The 19,242-nt window shown below is 59.3% G+C and overlaps 2 protein-coding genes across 3 annotated transcripts; both read left to right on the plus strand.

The window, feature by feature from the left end:
* Positions 1 to 266: 266 nt before the first annotated feature.
* Positions 267 to 9,503, plus strand: TWF2 (twinfilin actin binding protein 2). Of its 2 annotated transcripts, none has more exons than XM_061396808.1 (9): positions 267 to 452; positions 3,705 to 3,782; positions 6,187 to 6,365; positions 6,768 to 6,863; positions 7,083 to 7,187; positions 7,325 to 7,450; positions 8,088 to 8,238; positions 8,382 to 8,503; positions 8,908 to 9,503. In XM_061396808.1, the coding sequence occupies exons 1-9, from the start codon at positions 428 to 430 to the stop codon at positions 9,073 to 9,075; spliced, it is 1,050 nt and encodes a 349-aa protein (XP_061252792.1). In that variant the 5' UTR covers positions 267 to 427; the 3' UTR covers positions 9,076 to 9,503. The 2 variants fall into 2 exon arrangements, with proteins under 2 accessions (XP_061252792.1, XP_061252793.1); XM_061396809.1 differs by lacking the exon at positions 267 to 452 and adding an exon at positions 4,129 to 4,262 and having other exon boundaries at positions 3,702 to 3,782; positions 6,192 to 6,365.
* Positions 9,504 to 9,594: 91 nt separating this feature from the next.
* Positions 9,595 to 16,152, plus strand: TLR9 (toll like receptor 9). Its single transcript, XM_061396798.1, has 2 exons — positions 9,595 to 11,871; positions 12,859 to 16,152. The coding sequence occupies exons 1-2, from the start codon at positions 11,869 to 11,871 to the stop codon at positions 15,943 to 15,945; spliced, it is 3,090 nt and encodes a 1,029-aa protein (XP_061252782.1). The 5' UTR covers positions 9,595 to 11,868; the 3' UTR covers positions 15,946 to 16,152.
* The last annotated feature ends 3,090 nt before the right edge of the window (positions 16,153 to 19,242 follow it).

Genomic DNA, 19,242 nt, shown 5'->3' on the forward strand with positions numbered 1-19,242 from the left:
CCACAAACTGGGGTAAGCGCGGATCCCTCACCTGCAAACCCACCTGGCTGGGACTCACGGGGACGCCCCAGCGCCAGGCCACTCGGTTCCGGGTGCACAGACACACACGCTCAGCTATACGCTGGACCTGTTTTCGGTCACAGACGGCACGCGCAAGCGCGCGTGCAATACGATCGATTCCCAGTTTTAGGCGAACCCGGAACCAAGCGCCCACTATGCGCACGCGCGGCCCGGAGTCCCCGCCCCTCGCCCGTCAGGGGCGGGGCGCTCTGGAGGCGGGTCCTGCGGCACCGCCCGGGAAGCTGCGCGAGTCTGGGCGGCCGCCACCACATCCTCCTCCTTCCTCTCCTTCGAGTGCAAGCGAGCCAAGCCGGGCCGGGGCCAAGCCGAGGGCTCCGAGGGCGCGGGCGGAGCGGGTCACGGAGTCATGGCGCATCAGACCGGCATCCACGGTGAGGACGGATGGCGAACAGACAGGGGGCCGAGGGTCTCTGCTCGCGGCTGCAGCCCCTCCCTGGCTGTCGGGCCCCTCTTTCCTCTCCCGGCATCAGCCTGGGGAAGCTTCCTGTTTTCTTTTGCAGCCGCGAGTCGCCTGGGGTGGTCATTTCTTGGTGGAATGCGGACTTACTGTGCATAGTTGAGGGTGGGTGTACGTGCAGGCGCGCAGCTGGGGTGGAAGCGTCTGTGTTCCCATCTGGGGGTGGATGTGCCTGTGTGTGCCCATCTATTAGCACGCAGGGTGGGTGTACCCGGATGTTCACATCTGAGGGAGTGTGCACGCATGTGCACTAGTCTTGTGGGTACAGCCCTATGTATGCACATCTGGATCTGACTGCTTGTGTACATCGAGCGCACCTGCACTAATGGCTGATTGGACACTGTCGGCTGGAATCATCTTCAGACGATGACGGAATCACCATGATCAGTGTTTCGTGACTGTGTGCACATATCTGGGGGTGTCTGTGTGCGTGTGCACAATCTGGGTGCCTTTCAGTGTTCATTCGATTCAATGCATGCACAGTATGGCTCCTATTGGCTGTGTCTGTGTGAGGAGGGGGTCCTGACCTTTTGGCTCCTCCCCAGACCCTCACAAACTAGGCTGGCAAAACCTTGGGACAGGTGTTTTCTAAGTGGGGATGTGGAGAATTGCCAGTCTGACCTTGACCTCTGATCTCCCTGCCATTTTCCACTCTGATCTCCTGAGTCTGCCCTAGTCAGGGTTGGAAGGTCCCAGCTCCAGGCTGGAGGCAAGGAAGAAGGTTCTGACCTAGAGATTCCAGGCCAGGTCCTCCACCCCAGAGCCCAGAGCATCCTCCTCCTCCCGCAAGGGTCCGATTCCTCCTTCCACAGGACAGGGAAGAAGCAGTGGCCAGGAGCCAGGTGTCCTGACCCTATCTGGACTTCAGTGTCCCCCTGTGTCACTGGCCTGGGAGGGCTGCCTGGCCTGTGGGAAAGGCCCAGGTTGCTTGCCCAGAAGCCCGGTGGTTTGGCCCTCAGCCATTCCTCCCACCACACCAGGATCCCCTGCCCGGGGCCATCACCATCGACCAACCTGACCACCTGGATCTCTGCTTGCGGTTGTGGCCGCTTGGTGGCTGGCCCTGACCGGGTTTCCCTGGCCACGCCCCATAGGACCAGAAAAAGCAGGAGCCTGGGTCTGGGCCAGGGCTCTCCAAGAAGAGCTGGAGGGGCGGCTTCATGACTCAGCCCCACGAAGGGAACAACCCCTCACCAGACCTGCCCCTTCCTTCCCCTTTGTCTGATCATTGCTGCTGCCTCAAACTGGGAGGGGATTAGAGGTTAGGGCTCCACTGCCCTAACATGGGCACATGCTGGGCTGACTGGTCCTGTGGCCTGGGCCCTCCTTCACTCCTTCATTTCCCTTTACTGAGATCAGCCTGCCTAGGGAAATCTGGCAGCCCTCCTTCCGCCTGGGAGCAGCCCACCCCTTCCCATTTCTGGCCTGGGGAGGTGGCAGGAGAGATCACCGTGGATGCCTGGGTGCCAGTCCCTATCCACTGCCTCACAGCAGGCAGGAGAGGGCTGTAACCTGAGGCTGACTGGGAGAGGGTGGGAGGCAAGGCAGCAGGAGTGCGGGTGGGGGGCATGAATCTTTGATGATAGAGGCTCAGGTGTCCCAGGCCTGGCCTCTGGATTATTGATGGTGGCTGAGGAGACATGGAGGGCGGTGTGTCTTCCGCTACTGGGGTGTCACTTTGTCCTGGTAACACTAGAAGGGGTGTGTCAGCCTCTCCCTTGGGGAAGGTCTGAGCAGGTAATAGCCTGCCCTGCTGTCATTGCAGTAATAAAAATGAATAATTGTTATTAGGACAGGCTCTAATGCTGTGGGAGGTATTAACTCCATCTTACAGAGAAGTTTGAGGTTCAGTGAGGTCAGAGGTCATATACATCTGGTGGAACCTCAGGCCTGTAGTCCACTGAGGGGCAGATCTGTCCTGGCTCAGTGGGGCTATGTCTCCATACCATGCTGCTGTCAACCCCAAGGGCCTGCCCGGCTTAGCTGCAGTTCCACCCACCCTGTGGCTTTGGAAGGTGGGACACAGTGCCGCCCTGTGAATCATGCGCACGGTCACCCTGCATGACGGGCACCTGAGGACATGACCAGAGTTTGTTTTCCTAAAGGCCCCCCCGCACCCACCCTCGAGCTGCCAGTCGGGCCCTATAAATATTCTCTGACCTCAACCCTCCAGCTGTGTTCCCACACAATTCTCCTGACCCCTGGGCAGCCCCAAGGTCATGCTGGCCTGGCCCTGTGCAGCCCTCTGGAGACCCAAGTAGGTCCTTCCCAACTTGGACCTTTACTCCCCCATCTGAACCACCAGTGGATCTGAGATTTCCACATTTCCCTAGCTCTGACCATGATCCTCTCCTCTGCAGCTGTGTTCCTGGTCATTGGCTGTCACTTTTTGGCTCTGTGGCTCAGGGACCACAATCAGGGTCTGTTTTGGAGAGTCCCTGAGAATCACTCCTCTTCCTGGCTGCCTGGGGGTGGAGGTTTATCGCCCCCTGGCAGGACTGAGCCAGGGCTGGCCTGGCTCTTCAGGGCCTCCCAGCATGAGGCAGCCTGGCTGGGGGATGGGGCTGGGCGTGTGTGTGTGTGTGTGTGTGTGTATGCGTGTGTGCGCAGCAGTGTGTACCTCTGTGTTTCTGTGTACAGCCACTTGCCTGCACACATTTGTTAGCCATGCTCTGCATTTGCCTGTGTCTGAATTTATTAGCAACCTGGGGACTGTATCCATGTGTGTGTGTGTGTGTATGTGTGAATAAACATAGTGGTCAATGCATGTTGGGGGCTCCTGTAATTTTGTCTGTGGATATGAGGATGCTGGGTGTGTCCCAGGCTAGCCCTGTGCTGGGCCTTCTTGGGGTGTAGGGAACAGGTGGGAGTTGTTCATTCTGGCTGGCTTGGCCTATCCCATTCCCGGGTGGGCTGTCTCCTCTCCATGTGCCCTGTCAACAGAGCCATCCCAGCCAGCAGGCTGCCTGCCTGCCACCTCTGCTGGCTAAATTTGGGAGCTTGCGTTCAGCGGCCGTCTCAGGTTCCCAGTCACATGGGGGACCGTATATAATCTGGCTCCCAGCTCCGCCACCAGACCCCCAGGACAGAGCAAGCCCCGAGTGTGTCCCTGCCCACGCTGTTCCCTGTGCCTGCTCAGCGCCCACCATGTTTCTTGTTCTTGTAGCCACTGAAGAGCTGAAGGAGTTCTTTGCCAAGGCGAGGGCTGGCTCTGTGCGACTCATCAAAGTTGTCATTGAGGACGGTGAGTGCTTCCTGTGGGCAAGAGGACAGACTGGTGGCTGGACCCTACTGCTCCTCTGGGAGGTGGGGGGAATGTTGTCCTTCAGCCCCTCAGTATCCCATCTGGAAATGAGAGGTGCCTTGTAGGAGAGCCTTGGTGGTGGGCATGGTCCTTACGCCTGTTACACAGGAGCTGGGGACATAGCAAGGAGAGCCCTGCCCAGGGGTCCTGCTGAGCCTTTCCAGAGGCTCTGTAGTCATCTGCTGGCCTAGTCAGGGGGCGGGGCAGGGCAGGGTCGCAGGGGATGAGTAAGGCCAGGCACTGCCCTCGGTGTCTAGTGCTGTTTACCTCCCTGGGTGGTCGACAGGCCTGGCCTCACTTGACTGCTGACTGGGGAAGATGCCTAAGGAGAAGCCGGAGCCCTATTCAGGGGGACTGCCCTCGCTGTGGGGAGAAGGAACTTGTGTCGGTCTCTTTGAGAGCAGGACCAAGGAATTCCAGGTTTGGCTGGGCCATGACTTGAACCTGGGGCACCTGAGGCTTCCATAAGGGGTGGTGCTAGAGGTTTAGGGCTTAGAGTGTGAGTGAGCTTGAGCTGAGGCCTAAAGTGGGGAGGGAATTTGGGGAGGCAGAGGATTAGACTGAGGCTTGGGGAGCTCTGGGTAGGTAAGTCCTGGGGTACAGGGCTGTCCCTGGAGGTGAGGAGTACAGACTCTAGAACTGGGAATGGGCTCCGCCATCTGTGGGATTTTCCAGGCAAGAGTACTGCAGTGGGGCGCCATCGCCTTCTCCGGGGAGTGGGCCAGGCCCCCACAAATCCTTCCAGCCCTTCTTGATAGCCATGCAGTAGTGGGCCCTTCTGGGTGCCTCCTGAATGGGCTTGGTGCCCAGCTGACTGTTCACATGCTGAATTGGGTCAAAGCTGGGTCTGCCCAGACCGAGAATTCACCCAGGCTTTAGAGCTAGAGCTCTGCTGGATGGTGTCCAGGGTCCCCAAATTCAGATGCCCTCAGAGGCCGGGTCGGGGATATGGGGGTAGGTCAGTCCCCTGCACCCCTCCAAAGAGATGAACTCATGGACCCCAGACCTCAGCCTTCCCTGTCACCTCCCAGACAGAACATCCCTGAGACATTGAGCAGGAGGAGTCTCTCAGTGGGCCCTTATCTGCATTCTGCTGTTGGGCATCTGGGAGCCCCAGAGGATCCAGGCCTCCTGCCGGCAGCCTATCTGAGTGTGGCTTGATCTTCCTGATTTTTCTAGAAGAGCCAGGAATTCCACTTGTTACATCAGACTTTCCAGTTTGAAAAATGTTGGCAACAAATTAAACAATTTTGGCAGTGCTGTTGCCCAGCCGCCGCCCGCCCCGCCCGCCCCCGCCTTCCCCAGCCTTGATCAGCCCGTGACTGCTGGTTTTCAGCCTTGATCAGCCCGTGACTGCTGGTTTTCAGCCTTGATCAGCCTGTGACTGCTGGTTTTCAGCCTTGATCTATCTGAGTTCTGGGAGGATAGGTGAAGAGGCCAAGGCCAGAGGGAGGTGGATGGGCTGGCAGGCCCGGCCTGTAGGCGCTCTTGGATACCCAGCCCTTTGCCCCCATCAGGGGGGCTTGGTGCTCAGGTGCTGGTACCCTCAGGCCAGGTGGTAGTTGTCCACTTACCCCAGTTCTTCCTCCAGCCTGGGCCTGTGCATACATGGGCTGGTGTTTGGTGCCACACCAAGACGCCTGGTGGGGGTTGGTGGGTCAAGTGTGTGTCCATTCAGCCACTTTGCGCCAGCCAGGAAGGCGGCAGGACTGGTCAGCCCTGGGTATTAAGAGGTTGGCTGCTTTTGATTGGTTACTTTTGGGGAAGGGGACTACAGCTGGTGGAGGGCAGCAGGGTACCTGTTTCTGCAGTGTCTGGTGGGAGCCCCTGTCTCCCTCTTTCCCACAAGCCTTTTTGCCTGCAGGGGCCTGAGGCTGTGACAGTACTTCAAACAGCATTCTGTTTGAGTTCATTCTGAGAAGAGTGTGCCGGGGGGTCTGCTGGAGCCCCAGGCTGAGGGAGGAGGGGGCCGGAGGCACAGTGGGGCCGTCCACTGGGTGTATTCCAGTGGGGTGAGGGGTGTGGGTATCTGTAAGAGGCTGCGTTGTTGGTGGCTGTGGGTACACAGCTGCGTGTCTTGGTGTGGTTGTCTGTATTGGGTCATCTGTTGGCATGTTCTCGAGGCCACATGTGCGTTGTGTGTGTGTGTAGAGGGAGCAGCCTCAGGCTGGCAGCTCTGCGCCCTCAATCATTCATTCACTCACACACTGATTGAGTCACAGGCTTCAGGGGAAGGCAGGGAGGGTGGTCAGTGGGTCTGAGTCACCTCCAGAGGCCAAGGCCCACAGTGAGAGGTGGCTGTGGGACATGGCTACTCCTTGGCTCACCTGGCCTCTGCCCCCAGAACAGCTCGTGCTGGGCGCCTTTCGGGAGCTGGTGGGCTGCTGGGACCAGGACTATGACGGGGCCGTTCTGCCGCTGCTGGATGCCCAACAGCCTTGCTACCTGCTCTACCGCCTGGACTCGCAGAATGCCCAGGGCTTCGAGTGGCTCTTCCTCGCCTGGTCACCTGATAATTCCCCCGTGAGTCGTCGGAACTCCTGCCCAGCCGAGGGATCGGAGGAGGAGGGGAAGCTGGGTCTGATCAAGATAACGTGGCGCTGCCCTGGGGAGTCTAAAGCGGGAGATATCAGATCCTGCTCTAGGGAGTATGAATGAGGGAGGGACAAGGTCCTGCACTTGGAGCCTGGCATCTCAGAGCTTCCCCACCCTGTCAGCCTGGCTCTGAGAGGCAAAGGTTGCGCTGGGTGAGGGTTCCCTCTGCTGTCCAGACCACCCTACTGCAGCCTCGCCTTCGTGCTGCGCCCTCTGCTGGGTGAGTGGGCACAATGAGGGGACTTGGTCCCCACCCAGAGGCTCATGCCTGCTCCTGGACAGGCAGCCCTGCCTGGAGAGAAGTCTCATGGCTCGGCCCCTGCCCTTCAGGTGCGGCTGAAGATGCTATATGCAGCCACACGGGCCACAGTGAAGAAGGAGTTTGGAGGCGGCCACATCAAGGATGAGCTGTTCGGGACTGTGAAGGTAGCCGCACCCTACACCCTACCACCCCAGACCAGGACCCCACCAGACTAGGGTCACGGGCCCACAGAAGGTGGGGTGCTATGCAGGGTTACAGAGCAAGTGGGTGCCAGGGGATGAGTAGGGAGGGCTGGGAGAGTCCTAGGTCTGCAAGCTGGGGTGCTCAGTGGGCTTCTGCCAGCCCATCCTAAGGTGCTCACTTACGCTGCATCCACTGGCCAGGATGACCTCTCCTTTGCCGGGTACCAGAAGCACCTGTCGTCCTGTGCAGCGCCTGCCCCACTGACCTCGGCTGAAAGAGAACTCCAGCAGATCCGTATTAACGAGGTGGGCACGCTGGGCAGAAGTCCCAGCCCAAGGCCTCCAGGTCAAGTCAGGCCCCACTGGCTGAGCCTGCACTCCCCATGTGGCTACCCCCTGGTGTGGGCAGGTGAGGGCCTCACTCACTGTTCACCTGTCCCCAGGTGAAGACAGAGATCAGCGTGGAGAGCAAACACCAGACCTTGCAGGGCCTGGCCTTCCCCCTGCAGCCGCAGGCCCAACGGGCACTTCAGCAGCTCAGACAGAAGACGATCAACTACATCCAGCTGGTAGGTGCTGGTTCCCTGCCCCAGGCGCACACTTGGGGTACACTGTACCCCACCTGCTCCTGCCCCCACGCATGAGCTCGCTTCAGCTTACCCTTGTACCCATGGGAACAGGCTGCCCCCATGCCTGCCTGCCTCCTGCAGTTGCCGTGTGTAGTGACTACAGTCTGTTCCCGCAGGGGCGCCTGCCACACTGCCCCTCATTCCACCCTCCATGCTGCGTGCACACGTCACCCTTGGCTCCCCCCTCAGCCCTGAACCCCTTCCTGTCCCAGACTCCCTCTGTAGCCCCCCTGATCACCCGCCTTTCCCCAGCCAGTGCCTCAGTGGTCCAGCCTTCCCCCTTTCAGAGTGGCTCTTCCATCATGAGGATGGGCTGGCCCAGGGATGCTGCCTCCCTGAGGTCAAGGCCTTTGCCCCTGACCTGTCCATCGTCCTTGGTGGGACTTCCTTCTCTAGCAGAGTGTTCAAAGGGGCAGAGTTCGGCCTGGGCTCAGGAGTGGCCTCTTCAGAGTCGGGGAGGGGAGCCCTGGGAGAGGAGCTGACAGCGGCTTCCCACCTTGGGGAATTCTTGTCAGGGAGGGTGGGCCTGGGCCCTCGCCCGCACGGTGCCCTCACATCTCCTGCTGCCCCTCGGCAGAAGCTGGACCTGGAGCGGGAGACTATCGAGCTGGTGCACACAGAGCCCACGGACGTGGCCCAGCTGCCGTCCCGAGTGCCCCGAGACGCCGCCCGCTACCACTTCTTCCTCTACAAGCACACCCACGAGGGTGACCCCCTGGAGTCTGTGGGTGAGTGGCCATGGCGGGGCTCCCACTGCTCAAGTGGCTGGGCAGGAGCCATGATGGCCCACGGCTGGGCGGGCCGCCTGCAGGGACTGTGGGGGTGGCAGGAGTGCCAGGCCCGCCTCAGCTCACCTCCCCATCCCCCGCAGTGTTCATCTACTCCATGCCCGGCTACAAGTGCAGCATCAAGGAGCGCATGCTCTACTCCAGCTGCAAGAGCCGCCTCCTCGACTCCGTGGAGCAGGACTTCCAGCTGGAGATCGCCAAGAAGGTGGGTGCTGTTCCCTCGGGCCCTGTCACCACCCCTTATGTTGGATGTCAGGGTCCTGAGACAATGGCAGAGCAGGGGGCATTGCTGCCCTGTTGGATGGAGGGGGAGACTGAGACCCAAGGGGTCGTGTGTGTTGCTGATGGCCTGGACAAGCCCCAGCTGTGACACCCGTGTCTCTCCTTTCCCTGAGTTTGGAAGGCAGGTGGAAGGTGACAAGGCCTTCCACCAGCAGGCCCCCAGCTCTGTGCTCCTGGGGGTGGCATTTCATTTGGGCATCTGGGAGGACACCCTAGGGCTGGAGAGCAAGAGATCCAAGGGGTGCTCCAGGAGTGGGGGTGACTGAGGGTGGTGTGTGTCAGGGCCCTGCACCCTCGGAGTGACCAACCATGCCTTGCCCTGCACAGATCGAGATTGGTGATGGGGCGGAGCTGACGGCTGACTTCCTCTACGACGAGGTGCACCCCAAGCAGCACCTCGCCAAACGGGCCTTCGCCAAGCCCAGGGGCCCCGAGGGCAAGCGGGGCCACAAGCGCCTCATCCGTGGCCCCGGTGAGAATGGGGATGACAGCTAGGTGGTGGGACCTGAGCCCTGCTGGCGTGTGGAACTGTGGGGCTGCCCCCACCCCACCCCCACGGCCACCTCCCTCCTTGCAGCCGGGCTCTGGGGTGGGGGTTGCCTCCTATGGGTAGGAGGACTGGTAACTGAACATCCTTGCAGCTTCCGAGGGCCCCTGGGGTGCTGTGACCCTCCCCCACTGCTGTCCCTGTCTATCATCCCTGTGCCCAGGGCATCTGGGGACCCTGCTCGGCTGGTTCAACGGGCTGCGTGGGGGGACTGGCGTGAACCAAGCCCCCAGGGGAACTAAGATTAGGGCCCCAGCATGGCCCAGAACCCTTTGGCCACAAGGGGTGAGGTCATTTGGGGCTGGGGCAGGGGGTCACCGCAGGACGAGATGGTTGAATGCTGTATTTTTTAAAGAATAAAATATTTTTAAATCAACAGCTGAGTTTGGCCCTGAGGGACCACCTCTGGCCCTGGGTATGGGGAGGCCCTGGGCATAGACCTATCCCTCCCCACCACACACACACACACACACAATGCAGAAGGGGCCTGTGGGCCTGCTGGGTGGAGCCCCAGCCCGCCTGGCTGCAGATATGTGGAAGAGCTGTGTCCGTGTGTACATGTGCAGGCTTCGCTGTCAGCTCATTGGCCCCCTCTTGAGTACCTTGGGTACCTCTCTTGTCCCAAATTGCCTAGGTTTCTGGTCCCAGGGACTCTGGGGGAATCTCCCTTGGACTTGGGATTCAGCAGCAGCCAGAACTTCATTTTCTGCCTCTGAGAAGTGTGTAGAATACCCCTGCTATCCCAGATGGGAAGAGTACGGGGTTGGGGATGGATGGGGCCGATGATGGATTCACTGCTGGATGGGCACCGTCCTTTTTCTGGAAAGTGCCTCTTGGGCTGGGACTCAGGGCAGTGTCCCATCCCTGGGGCCTTTCTCTGCCTCTACTGAAGTGCTTAGAATTGTAGGGAGTGGAGCTGGAACCCAAGCCAGGACCCATAGAAGGCAGACTCATCTTTCCCACTTCAAACACTGGTTCTCAAGTGGGCAGGAAGACAACACCATCATTCCCATGCTGTCAAACCCCCTGGGCCTGTGCACCAGCTGGGTGCCTGGCAGCTTGGAGCCTGCCTGCCATGACATCCACCCAGAGATGGGCACAGAGAAGCAGGGGTAGCAGATGTCCAGCCCTGCCCCGTCCTGCCAGAAACGCTATTTATTTGTTCATTCATTCCCTCATTCACTTAGCCATCACTCAGAAACACTCAATGCTGCCCAGAGCTGACTGTGGAGACCCATGAATTCAGCAAGTGTTGAGCACCTACAGACAACTTTAACAACCTTATGGCTTTTGCCTTTATGATCCCCTGAACTCTTTCTCTTCCCTGAAACACTCTTTCATTTTACCCAAATCTGTATATCCAGAATTGCAATTTCTAACACTTCAAATAAACTCTTTATTTGCAAACAAAACAAAAATGTTAACAAATTAGGTAAAAGAGCTCAGGAGTACTCCACCTGGGGTAGGGGCTTTATAAGAAGATCAGAGAAGGCCTCATTGAAAGGGTAATGTGTGACGAGAGATGTCAGGTGGGTGAGGGAGGGGGCCATGTGAGTATCTGGAAAAAGAGCTTCAAGACACAGGGAACAGTACATTCAAAGGCCCTGGGGCAGGAGAATTACATGCATGTGTTCGAGCCGCAGCCAGGAGGCCAGTGTGGCTGGAGACTGGGCAGGGAGCAAGGGGCAGGCAGATACCATAGGACCCTGCTGGCTATGTGTGGACTGTGGCTCTGACCCCAGAAAGGGCCATGGAGGGGTCTGAGCAGAGAAGGGACCTACTGTGACTTAGGGGCCTAATAAGAACAAACTGTGGACCTTGAGAGCAGAAGCAGGGCGGTCCTGAGGAGGTAACAACTGCACTGGTCTAGGCAGGAGGAGATGGCAGCTCAGCTCAGACTGGTGGATGTGAAAGTGGGGGCAGGGGGGAAAATGGGCAGATTCTGAACATGGAGCCAGCAGGACTTGCTGAGGGTCCCGGGGCAACCTGCGGCTTGGGGCCTGAGTGATCTGTTGCAATCATCTGGGTCAGAAGGATTGTGGGGGGAGCCTCAGGGGAGGATGAGCCAGGAGGTCTCAGCTGATCCAGCGGTGGGGTTTGTGCTCTGATGGTGCTCTGGGGATGCAGAGGAGGGCCTGCTCCTGGAGGAAGCTGCCGCTGTGGCAGGGGCAGATGACCCTGGGCAAGGCCAGTGCTGCCCCCTGCCCCATACGCCAGGCCTGGCATGACACACAGAGCTCTGGGACTGGTACCCCAGGGCAGGAAAGGACAGTGAAGGAGCTGCCAGCCTGAGACTGCTGCCTGGGGGCGCAGGGGCTGAGAAGGCTGAGGCATACCCCACCAGGTCTGACACTGCTCCTAATTCCAATCTCTTGCCAACCTTAGACTGAGCTTTGGGCCTTCACCTCTCCCCAGACTTCCCAGAGGACAGGTGTGAGGCCCACGTGGGATGTGACAGATGGTTCAGACAGACTGGGGTGGGGGGCGGGGAGTAGAAAGAGGAAGGGGTGGCGGAGCGATCTGCCACCTGACTATGCAAATGGCCTCTCTGACTCATTATGTCCCCTACACCCCGCCCCTGCCATGAGCATAGGGAGGAAGGGGGCTGCTAGGTTATTACAAAATTCTCACTTCCTCTGATCTCTGAGCCGGCGGCACGGGAAGTGGGCGCCAAGCATCCTTCCCTGCAGCTGCCTCCCAACCTGCCCGCCAGACCCTCTGGAGAAGCCGCATTCCCTGTCATGGTAGGATAGCAGCCCTCGGCCCCCGGGGAAGGGGACAAGGTGGGGAGGAAGTGATGGAGAGAAACACGGGCTTGGGAGCTACAGACAAGGGTGGGTGAAAGGCACAGTCACCCAGGTGGCTCTGGGGAAATGCACTGAGCCCTGAAGTCATGAGCCATGAGACCCAAACTCACTGCTTGGGTGAGGAGGCTGGGGCTAAGGGATGCTCTCAGTGGTGGTGCTGGGCTCACTGGTGGTGCTGGGCTCACTGGTGGTGGTGCTGGGCTCACTGGTGGTGGTGGTGCTGGGCTGCAAGCCAAGGGGACGCCAGGGCTATGCCCTGACTGCCCTTTGCTGCCCAACCTTCCCTCCAATTCGTTCTGACCCACAGCAGTTTGAGTGCCTGGGCTGGCTAAGGTGGGCAGAGCATGAAAGAGCTAGGCAGTGGCCATCCTGGCCAAGGCCCTGGGCAGTGGCCAGCTTGAACCCCAGCAGGAGACCTTCATTCCCACCTCTTGGCCAAACGGAGCAGGAGTGGTTGGGGGGAGCCTGACAGACAGCAGAGGGAGGTTTTCAGGGGTGCTGCAGGGAAGGGAAGATGCCTCTTTGCTTGGGAGAGACGAGAAGTGACCTTCTTGTCTCTCCCAAGAGAAGGAATGGAAGGGGGAAGCGAGGATGAGCCTGGGGGGCCTGTTGACCACTGACCTGGCTCTCCTGTCCAGCTAGGGTTTGGTTTTGAGTGAAAGCCTCCATCACGAGTCTAGATTGCAGGTCTCAGGATGAGCTCTGATTCCTTTCTCTGAGTCAAAGGCTGGGTCTCAGATCTGAGTCCAAGTTCCGCATGGGCCTTGGAGATGTGATGGGCACTGGAGAGAGAAACAGGAACCTCCCTGGAGGGCTGGGAGAGATGGAGAGACAGAGGTGGAAGCCCTTCTGGGGAACCCCCAGGGAGGTGAGGCAGAGGAGGTGGAGCTGGGGCCGTGTTCTGACCCGGCGCCCACCTTGCAGGGCCCCTACTGTGCCCCGCACCCCCTTTCTCTTCTGGTGCAGGCGGCGGCACTGGCAGCGGCCCTGGCCGAGGGCACCCTGCCTGCCTTCCTGCCCTGTGAGCTCCAGCCCCATGGTCAGGTGGACTGCAACTGGCTGTTCCTGAAGTCTGTGCCGCACTTTTCGGCTGGAGCCCCCCGGGCCAATGTCACCAGCCTCTCCTTAATCTCCAACCGCATCCACCACTTGCATGACTCTGACTTCGTCCACCTGTCCAACCTGCGGGTCCTCAACCTCAAGTGGAACTGCCCTCCGGCCGGCCTCAGCCCCATGCACTTCCCCTGCCGTATGACCATCGAGCCCAACACCTTCCTGGCTGTGCCCACCCTGGAGGAGCTGAACCTGAGCTACAACGGCATCACGACCGTGCCTGCCCTGCCCAGTTCCCTCGTGTCCCTGTCGCTGAGCCACACCAGCATCCTGGTGCTAGGCCCCACCCACTTCACCGGCCTGCACTCCCTGCGCTTTCTGTACATGGATGGCAACTGCTACTACATGAACCCCTGCCCGCGGGCCCTGGAGGTGGCCCCAGGCGCCCTCCTCGGCCTGGGCAACCTCACGCACCTGTCGCTCAAGTACAACAACCTCACGGAGGTGCCCCGCCGCCTGCCCCCCAGCCTGGACACCCTGCTGCTGTCCTACAACCACATTGTCACCCTGGCACCCGAGGACCTGGCCAACCTGACTGCCCTGCGCGTGCTTGACGTGGGTGGGAACTGCCGCCGCTGCGACCATGCCCGCAACCCCTGCAGGGAGTGCCCAAAGAACTTCCCCAAGCTGCACCCTGACACCTTCAGTCACCTGAGCCGCCTCGAAGGCCTGGTGTTGAAGGACAGTTCTCTCTACAAACTAGAGAAAGATTGGTTCCGCGGCCTGGGCAGGCTCCAAGTGCTCGACCTGAGTGAGAACTTCCTCTATGACTACATCACCAAGACCACCATCTTCAACGACCTGACCCAGCTGCGCAGACTCAACCTGTCCTTCAATTACCACAAGAAGGTGTCCTTCGCCCACCTGCACCTGGCGTCCTCCTTTGGGAGTCTGGTGTCCCTGGAGAAGCTGGACATGCACGGCATCTTCTTCCGCTCCCTCACCAACATCACGCTCCAGCCGCTGACCCGGCTGCCCAAGCTCCAGAGTCTGCGTCTGCAGCTGAACTTCATCAACCAGGCCCAGCTCAGCATCTTTGGGGCCTTCCCGAGCCTGCTCTTCGTGGACCTGTCGGACAACCGCATCAGCGGAGCCGCAACGCCAGCGGCCGCCCTGGGGGAGGTGGACAGCAGGGTGGAAGTCTGGCGATTGCCCAGGGGCCTCGCTCCAGGCCCGCTGGACGCCGTCAGCTCAAAGGACTTCATGCCGAGCTGCAACCTCAACTTCACCTTGGACCTGTCACGGAACAACCTGGTGACAATCCAGCAAGAGATGTTTACCCGCCTCTCCCGCCTCCAGTGCCTGCGCCTGAGCCACAACAGCATCTCGCAGGCGGTTAATGGCTCCCAGTTCGTGCCGCTGACCAGCCTGCGAGTGCTCGACCTGTCCCACAACAAGCTGGACCTGTACCATGGGCGCTCATTCACGGAGCTGCCGCAGCTGGAGGCACTGGACCTCAGCTACAACAGCCAGCCCTTCAGCATGCAGGGCGTGGGCCACAACCTCAGCTTCGTGGCCCAGCTGCCCTCCCTGCGCTACCTCAGCCTTGCGCACAATGGCATCCACAGCCGCGTGTCACAGAAGCTCAGCAGCGCCTCGTTGCGCGCCCTGGACTTCAGCGGCAACTCCCTGAGCCAGATGTGGGCCGAGGGAGACCTCTATCTCTGCTTTTTCAAAGGCTTGAGGAACCTGGTCCAGCTGGACCTGTCCGAGAACCATCTGCACACCCTCCTGCCTCGTCACCTGGACAACCTGCCCAAGAGCCTGCGGCAGCTGCGTCTCCGGGACAATAACCTGGCCTTCTTCAACTGGAGCAGCCTGACCGTCCTGCCCCGGCTGGAAGCCCTGGATCTGGCAGGAAACCAGCTGAAGGCCCTGAGCAACGGCAGCCTGCCGCCTGGCATCCGGCTCCAGAAGCTGGACGTGAGCAGCAACAGCATCGGCTTCGTGATCCCCGGCTTCTTCGCCCGCGCGACTCGGCTGATAGAGCTTAACCTCAGCGCCAATGCCCTGAAGACAGTGGATCCCTCCTGGTTCGGTTCCTTAGCAGGGACCCTGAAAATCCTAGACGTGAGCGCCAACCCGCTCCACTGCGCCTGCGGGGCGGCCTTTGTGGACTTCCTGCTGGAGAGACAGGAGGCCGTGCCCGGGCTGTCCAGGCGCGTCACATGTGGCAGTCCGGGCCAGCTCCAGGGCCGCAGCATCTTCACACAGGACCTGCGCCTCTGCCTGGATGAGACCCTCTCCTTGGACTGCTTTGGCCTCTCGCTGCTAATGGTGGCGCTGGGCCTGGCAGTGCCCATGCTGCACCACCTCTGTGGCTGGGACCTCTGGTACTGCTTCCACCTGTGTCTGGCCCATTTGCCCCGACGGCGGCGGCAGCGGGGCGAGGACACCCTGCTCTATGATGCCTTCGTGGTCTTCGACAAGGTGCAGAGTGCAGTGGCTGATTGGGTGTACAACGAGCTCCGCGTGCAGCTGGAGGAGCGCCGGGGGCGCCGGGCGCTCCGCCTCTGCCTGGAGGAGCGAGACTGGCTCCCTGGTAAGACGCTCTTCGAGAACCTGTGGGCCTCGGTCTACAGCAGCCGCAAGACCATGTTCGTGCTGGACCACACGGACCGGGTCAGCGGCCTCCTGCGCGCCAGCTTCCTGCTGGCCCAGCAGCGCCTGTTGGAGGACCGCAAGGACGTCGTAGTGCTGGTGATCCTGCGCCCCGCCGCCTATCGGTCCCGCTACGTGCGGCTGCGCCAGCGCCTCTGCCGCCAGAGCGTCCTCCTCTGGCCCCACCAGCCCAGTGGCCAGGGTAGTTTCTGGGCCAACCTGGGCATAGCCCTGACCAGGGACAACCGTCACTTCTATAACCGGAACTTCTGCCGGGGCCCCACGACAGCCGAATAGCACAGAGTGACTGCCCAGCACTCCTTTAACCCCACACCCCCACTTCCCACCCCCCCGCCCGACTCCCCACAACGCCCCCCTCCCCCGCCCCCACCGTTTTGCCTCTCTGCCTGGGATGCCCCAACTTGCCTCCCTTTGCAATCCCACCGCTCTGTCTGGCCCCCTGGCATAGAGCAGGCACACAAATAAATGCTGCTGGAGGGCCAACAGCTAACCCTGAGCTCACTGAAGGTGCTATTGGGAGGGAAAAGGGGAGAATTCACTGGGCCTAAAACAAAGGCGGGGAGCAAGAGGTGATTGGCGGTAATCGCCATGGAGAAAAGGGGAGGGCCCACAGGGCTTAGGCTGGCAGGGTTACGGGGGAAGCTGCTAAGGGCAGTGGTGTTCACTGTCATGTTTTTCAGACAGTGAGGTCTTGGTCCTTCCCAGAGAAGAGACTGGGTCTCCTGACCCTTTCAACTCCTTCCTCAATTCGCAGTCCTACTGAGCTCGGCATTCCTCTGTAACTGTCCTCAGGATCTATCTCCCTCACCAGCAGGGCCTAGGGTACCTCAAGGGCAGGCAGGGAATCTGCAGGCCTGCTTCATTTCTAACTGGCACCAGATTCCTAAGAGGTGGTAACCCTGCAGAATGTTCATTCCTAAAGCGATCGGGAAGATGTGCAGCAAGCTCAGCAGGGGTGATTGCGCCTTCTGGTGGCCATGTTTATGCTGCACTGGGGAGGCTGGTCCAGGCTGGGGAGAGGAAGGCCTGTGGGTGAATCCTGGCAGCAGTAGGCTGAGAGCCAGGGAAGAGTCTAAAGTGAGCTCACAACCCATCCCTGTTTCCGCCTTGAGCGCATGCTGAGTCTGTCTGTTTGGCATCAAAGGGACACCTCGGTGAGCGGTCACCTGGCTACAAAGGAGGGGCCTCCCTTTCCTGCTCCTGCCTCTCATAGCTGATTGTACGTAGGTGGGAGTTGCAGCCACGATGGAGTATGTGTGTGTGTTTCTAGTTTTGGTGCTAGATTTCTGTGTAGACTTTGGGATACTGCTGGGAGCCTCGATGCCCAGTGTTTGGAGAGAGCCTGTTCAGTGTCTCCACAAGTGTGTGAGGAGTGATGGGTCCTGTTAGGCCCAGGGTCCTTGAGCTACTTTGCTCAGGCAGGCTGTCTCCCATCCCCACAATTAAACCTGCCCTTTGAGGAGCAGAGGAGACACGTGCAGCCTCTTGGTTGGAGCTGGCGTCTGGGGCACTGGGAGAGAAGACCCAGCTGAGCTGGCCATGGGCCCAGTTTGGGGCAGCTCAGGGCTCAGGACCTCTGGGCTGGAAGGTTGGCACTCAGGCAGACTTGGCTAATCTTGCAGCCTGGTTGTGGCGATCCCTGGTAGGGACAGGAGGCTGCTTTTCCCCCTCCCTCCAGGCTATAGCTGGGAGAGAAGTCTAGGCCACCTTCTCCTTTCTGACCTGGGTTCAGGGGCTCCTGCTGGAGGCTGGCATCCCCTATTCTCTGCCTGCCTAAAAGAAAGACAGAGGAGGGTCTCTGACCCACGTATCTGTAGCCCCACGAGGGCCCTGATCCAGTCCAGTTTCTGGAGGAGTAGGCTAGCACGGCCCCATGCACGTCCTTAACCCATGCTTGGGGAGAAAATAAAACAAGAACTGTCATTCCCCTAGGCTGGAGTCTTGTGGGTAGGGGAGAGGGGACTGCTGAGTGGCTCTGAGACTGTTCTGGCCACATCTGGGAGCAGAAGTCAGGCCCTGCCTAGGGCACCACATTTTGCGTGTGAGAAGCACAGTTTGCCTGTCTCTGACCAACAGAGTCTGCCCTAGGGCAGACCCCAGCTAGGACCTCTGCATTCCCGGCCATGCACGCTCCCAGTCCTGGTTCTTCTGAGGATTCAGAAGAAGAACATCTTGGAGATGAAGCATGGGGGCTATGGTAGGAGCACTCTTGGGCTCCACTTAAGTCAGTCTAGAGGCATCTATGGTGCTCGATTCAATTTGCAGGGGAAAGTTCTGCTGTCATCGACCACATCTAGGGGCAGAGCCACTGGCCTGGGCCCTGCAGGGGGTGCTACGAACTGGGCTCCTGTGGTCAGGAAGGACACTGGTGGCTGGCCCTCTTCTCCACACTGCTGCATGTCCTCAACCATTAACACTGCCCACAACACGGCTTTGCAAGGCTGGGGAAGAGATTGGCCTTGAATCAGATTACCTGGGGGGACCACCAACTCTGCTCTTTGGGTTATCCTGGGCAAGTGCCCTCCCCTATAGAGTCTGTACATCTGCCTGTGAGAATGGCCAGAATTACTCTGCAGGCTGTTACAAGTATTCATGGTAATGTGTTTCAAGTCTGGGAGACCTAGCTGGTCGCCCAGTGGTTATTTTTAGGTATGGGACTTACACTGAGGACTACCAGCTGATGGGACTGTGAGAGATTTTTCTCTCTCTATCCAGAGATGGATCCTCCTAAGTCAAGGCCCTGGCCCAGTGCACTGAAAGGGGTTCAGAGGCAACTGTGGTGGAACTGATTTCGGACGCACGCAGCAGTAACTGCCAGTTTGCAGCAAGCAGCAGGGAGCCATTGCTGGAGGCAGGGTCTTACTTTCCCAGTCTGGGAGTCCTAACCACTGGACCACAGTGGAGCTGAAGAGGAAAAGTTAAAGTTTTACATCACCTCCTTCTCCTTCTGCCTCTGTAACTCAGCTTGCCCCTTGCAAAGTCTAGATCACATAGGTCATGTAGTCTCAGAAAGTGGGGACTTGCAATACTAGGAACTGGAGTTTATCTCACTCACCCTTGTCCTGCTCTTTGAAATCTCCCAGCCCCTGCAAACCTGCTTAATCATGCCTGTCCAAGCCAGGGATCCCCCTCCCCATCTTGACCACTGTACCCGTGCGCGTGAAACCCCTTAGTTTAAACCAGCCTATTAACAGCTAGCGTTGCCCACTACAGTCTGTCTAGAAAAACTCTAATCCCTCTGTTCAGGGTTCAGAGGTTGGAGTGTTAACTCCTCTGGGCCCGCTGGCATAATGAATCTGAGTTCTCTAACTCTCCAAGTGTGGTGCTTGGTTTCTCGAGTACTGGTTTCTGCAAGAGAGCCAGCAGTTAGGCTAGGGTCTCTAGTCTTTGCCTGCTTAGTCAAGAATGAGGTGAGGCGGTAGAAGGTAAAGTGTAAAGTGAACAGTTTATTGAAAAGTACATATGGAACGGCACACAGGTGAGCTCAGAGAGAGAGTCTCACCTTTTTGAAGTTTAAATCCCTTATAAGGGGTCGGTTTTCCGGGTCTTTGTCTTCCCTCAGGCCAATCATCT

This window comes from Bos javanicus, chromosome 22, assembly GCF_032452875.1.
Source record: "Bos javanicus breed banteng chromosome 22, ARS-OSU_banteng_1.0, whole genome shotgun sequence".
In the NCBI taxonomy this organism is placed as follows: Eukaryota; Metazoa; Chordata; class Mammalia; order Artiodactyla; family Bovidae; genus Bos; species Bos javanicus.

Excerpts from the sequence above, each read along its gene's own strand:
- TWF2 (XM_061396808.1), top strand. The coding sequence starts at position 428 with ATGGCGCATCAGACCGGCATCCACG. Across the intron at positions 7,451-8,087 it reads CGATCAACTACATCCAGCTG|AAGCTGGACCTGGAGCGGGA; the intron begins GTAGGTGCTGGT and ends GCCCCTCGGCAG. Across the intron at positions 8,239-8,381 it reads TGACCCCCTGGAGTCTGTGG|TGTTCATCTACTCCATGCCC; the intron begins GTGAGTGGCCAT and ends CATCCCCCGCAG.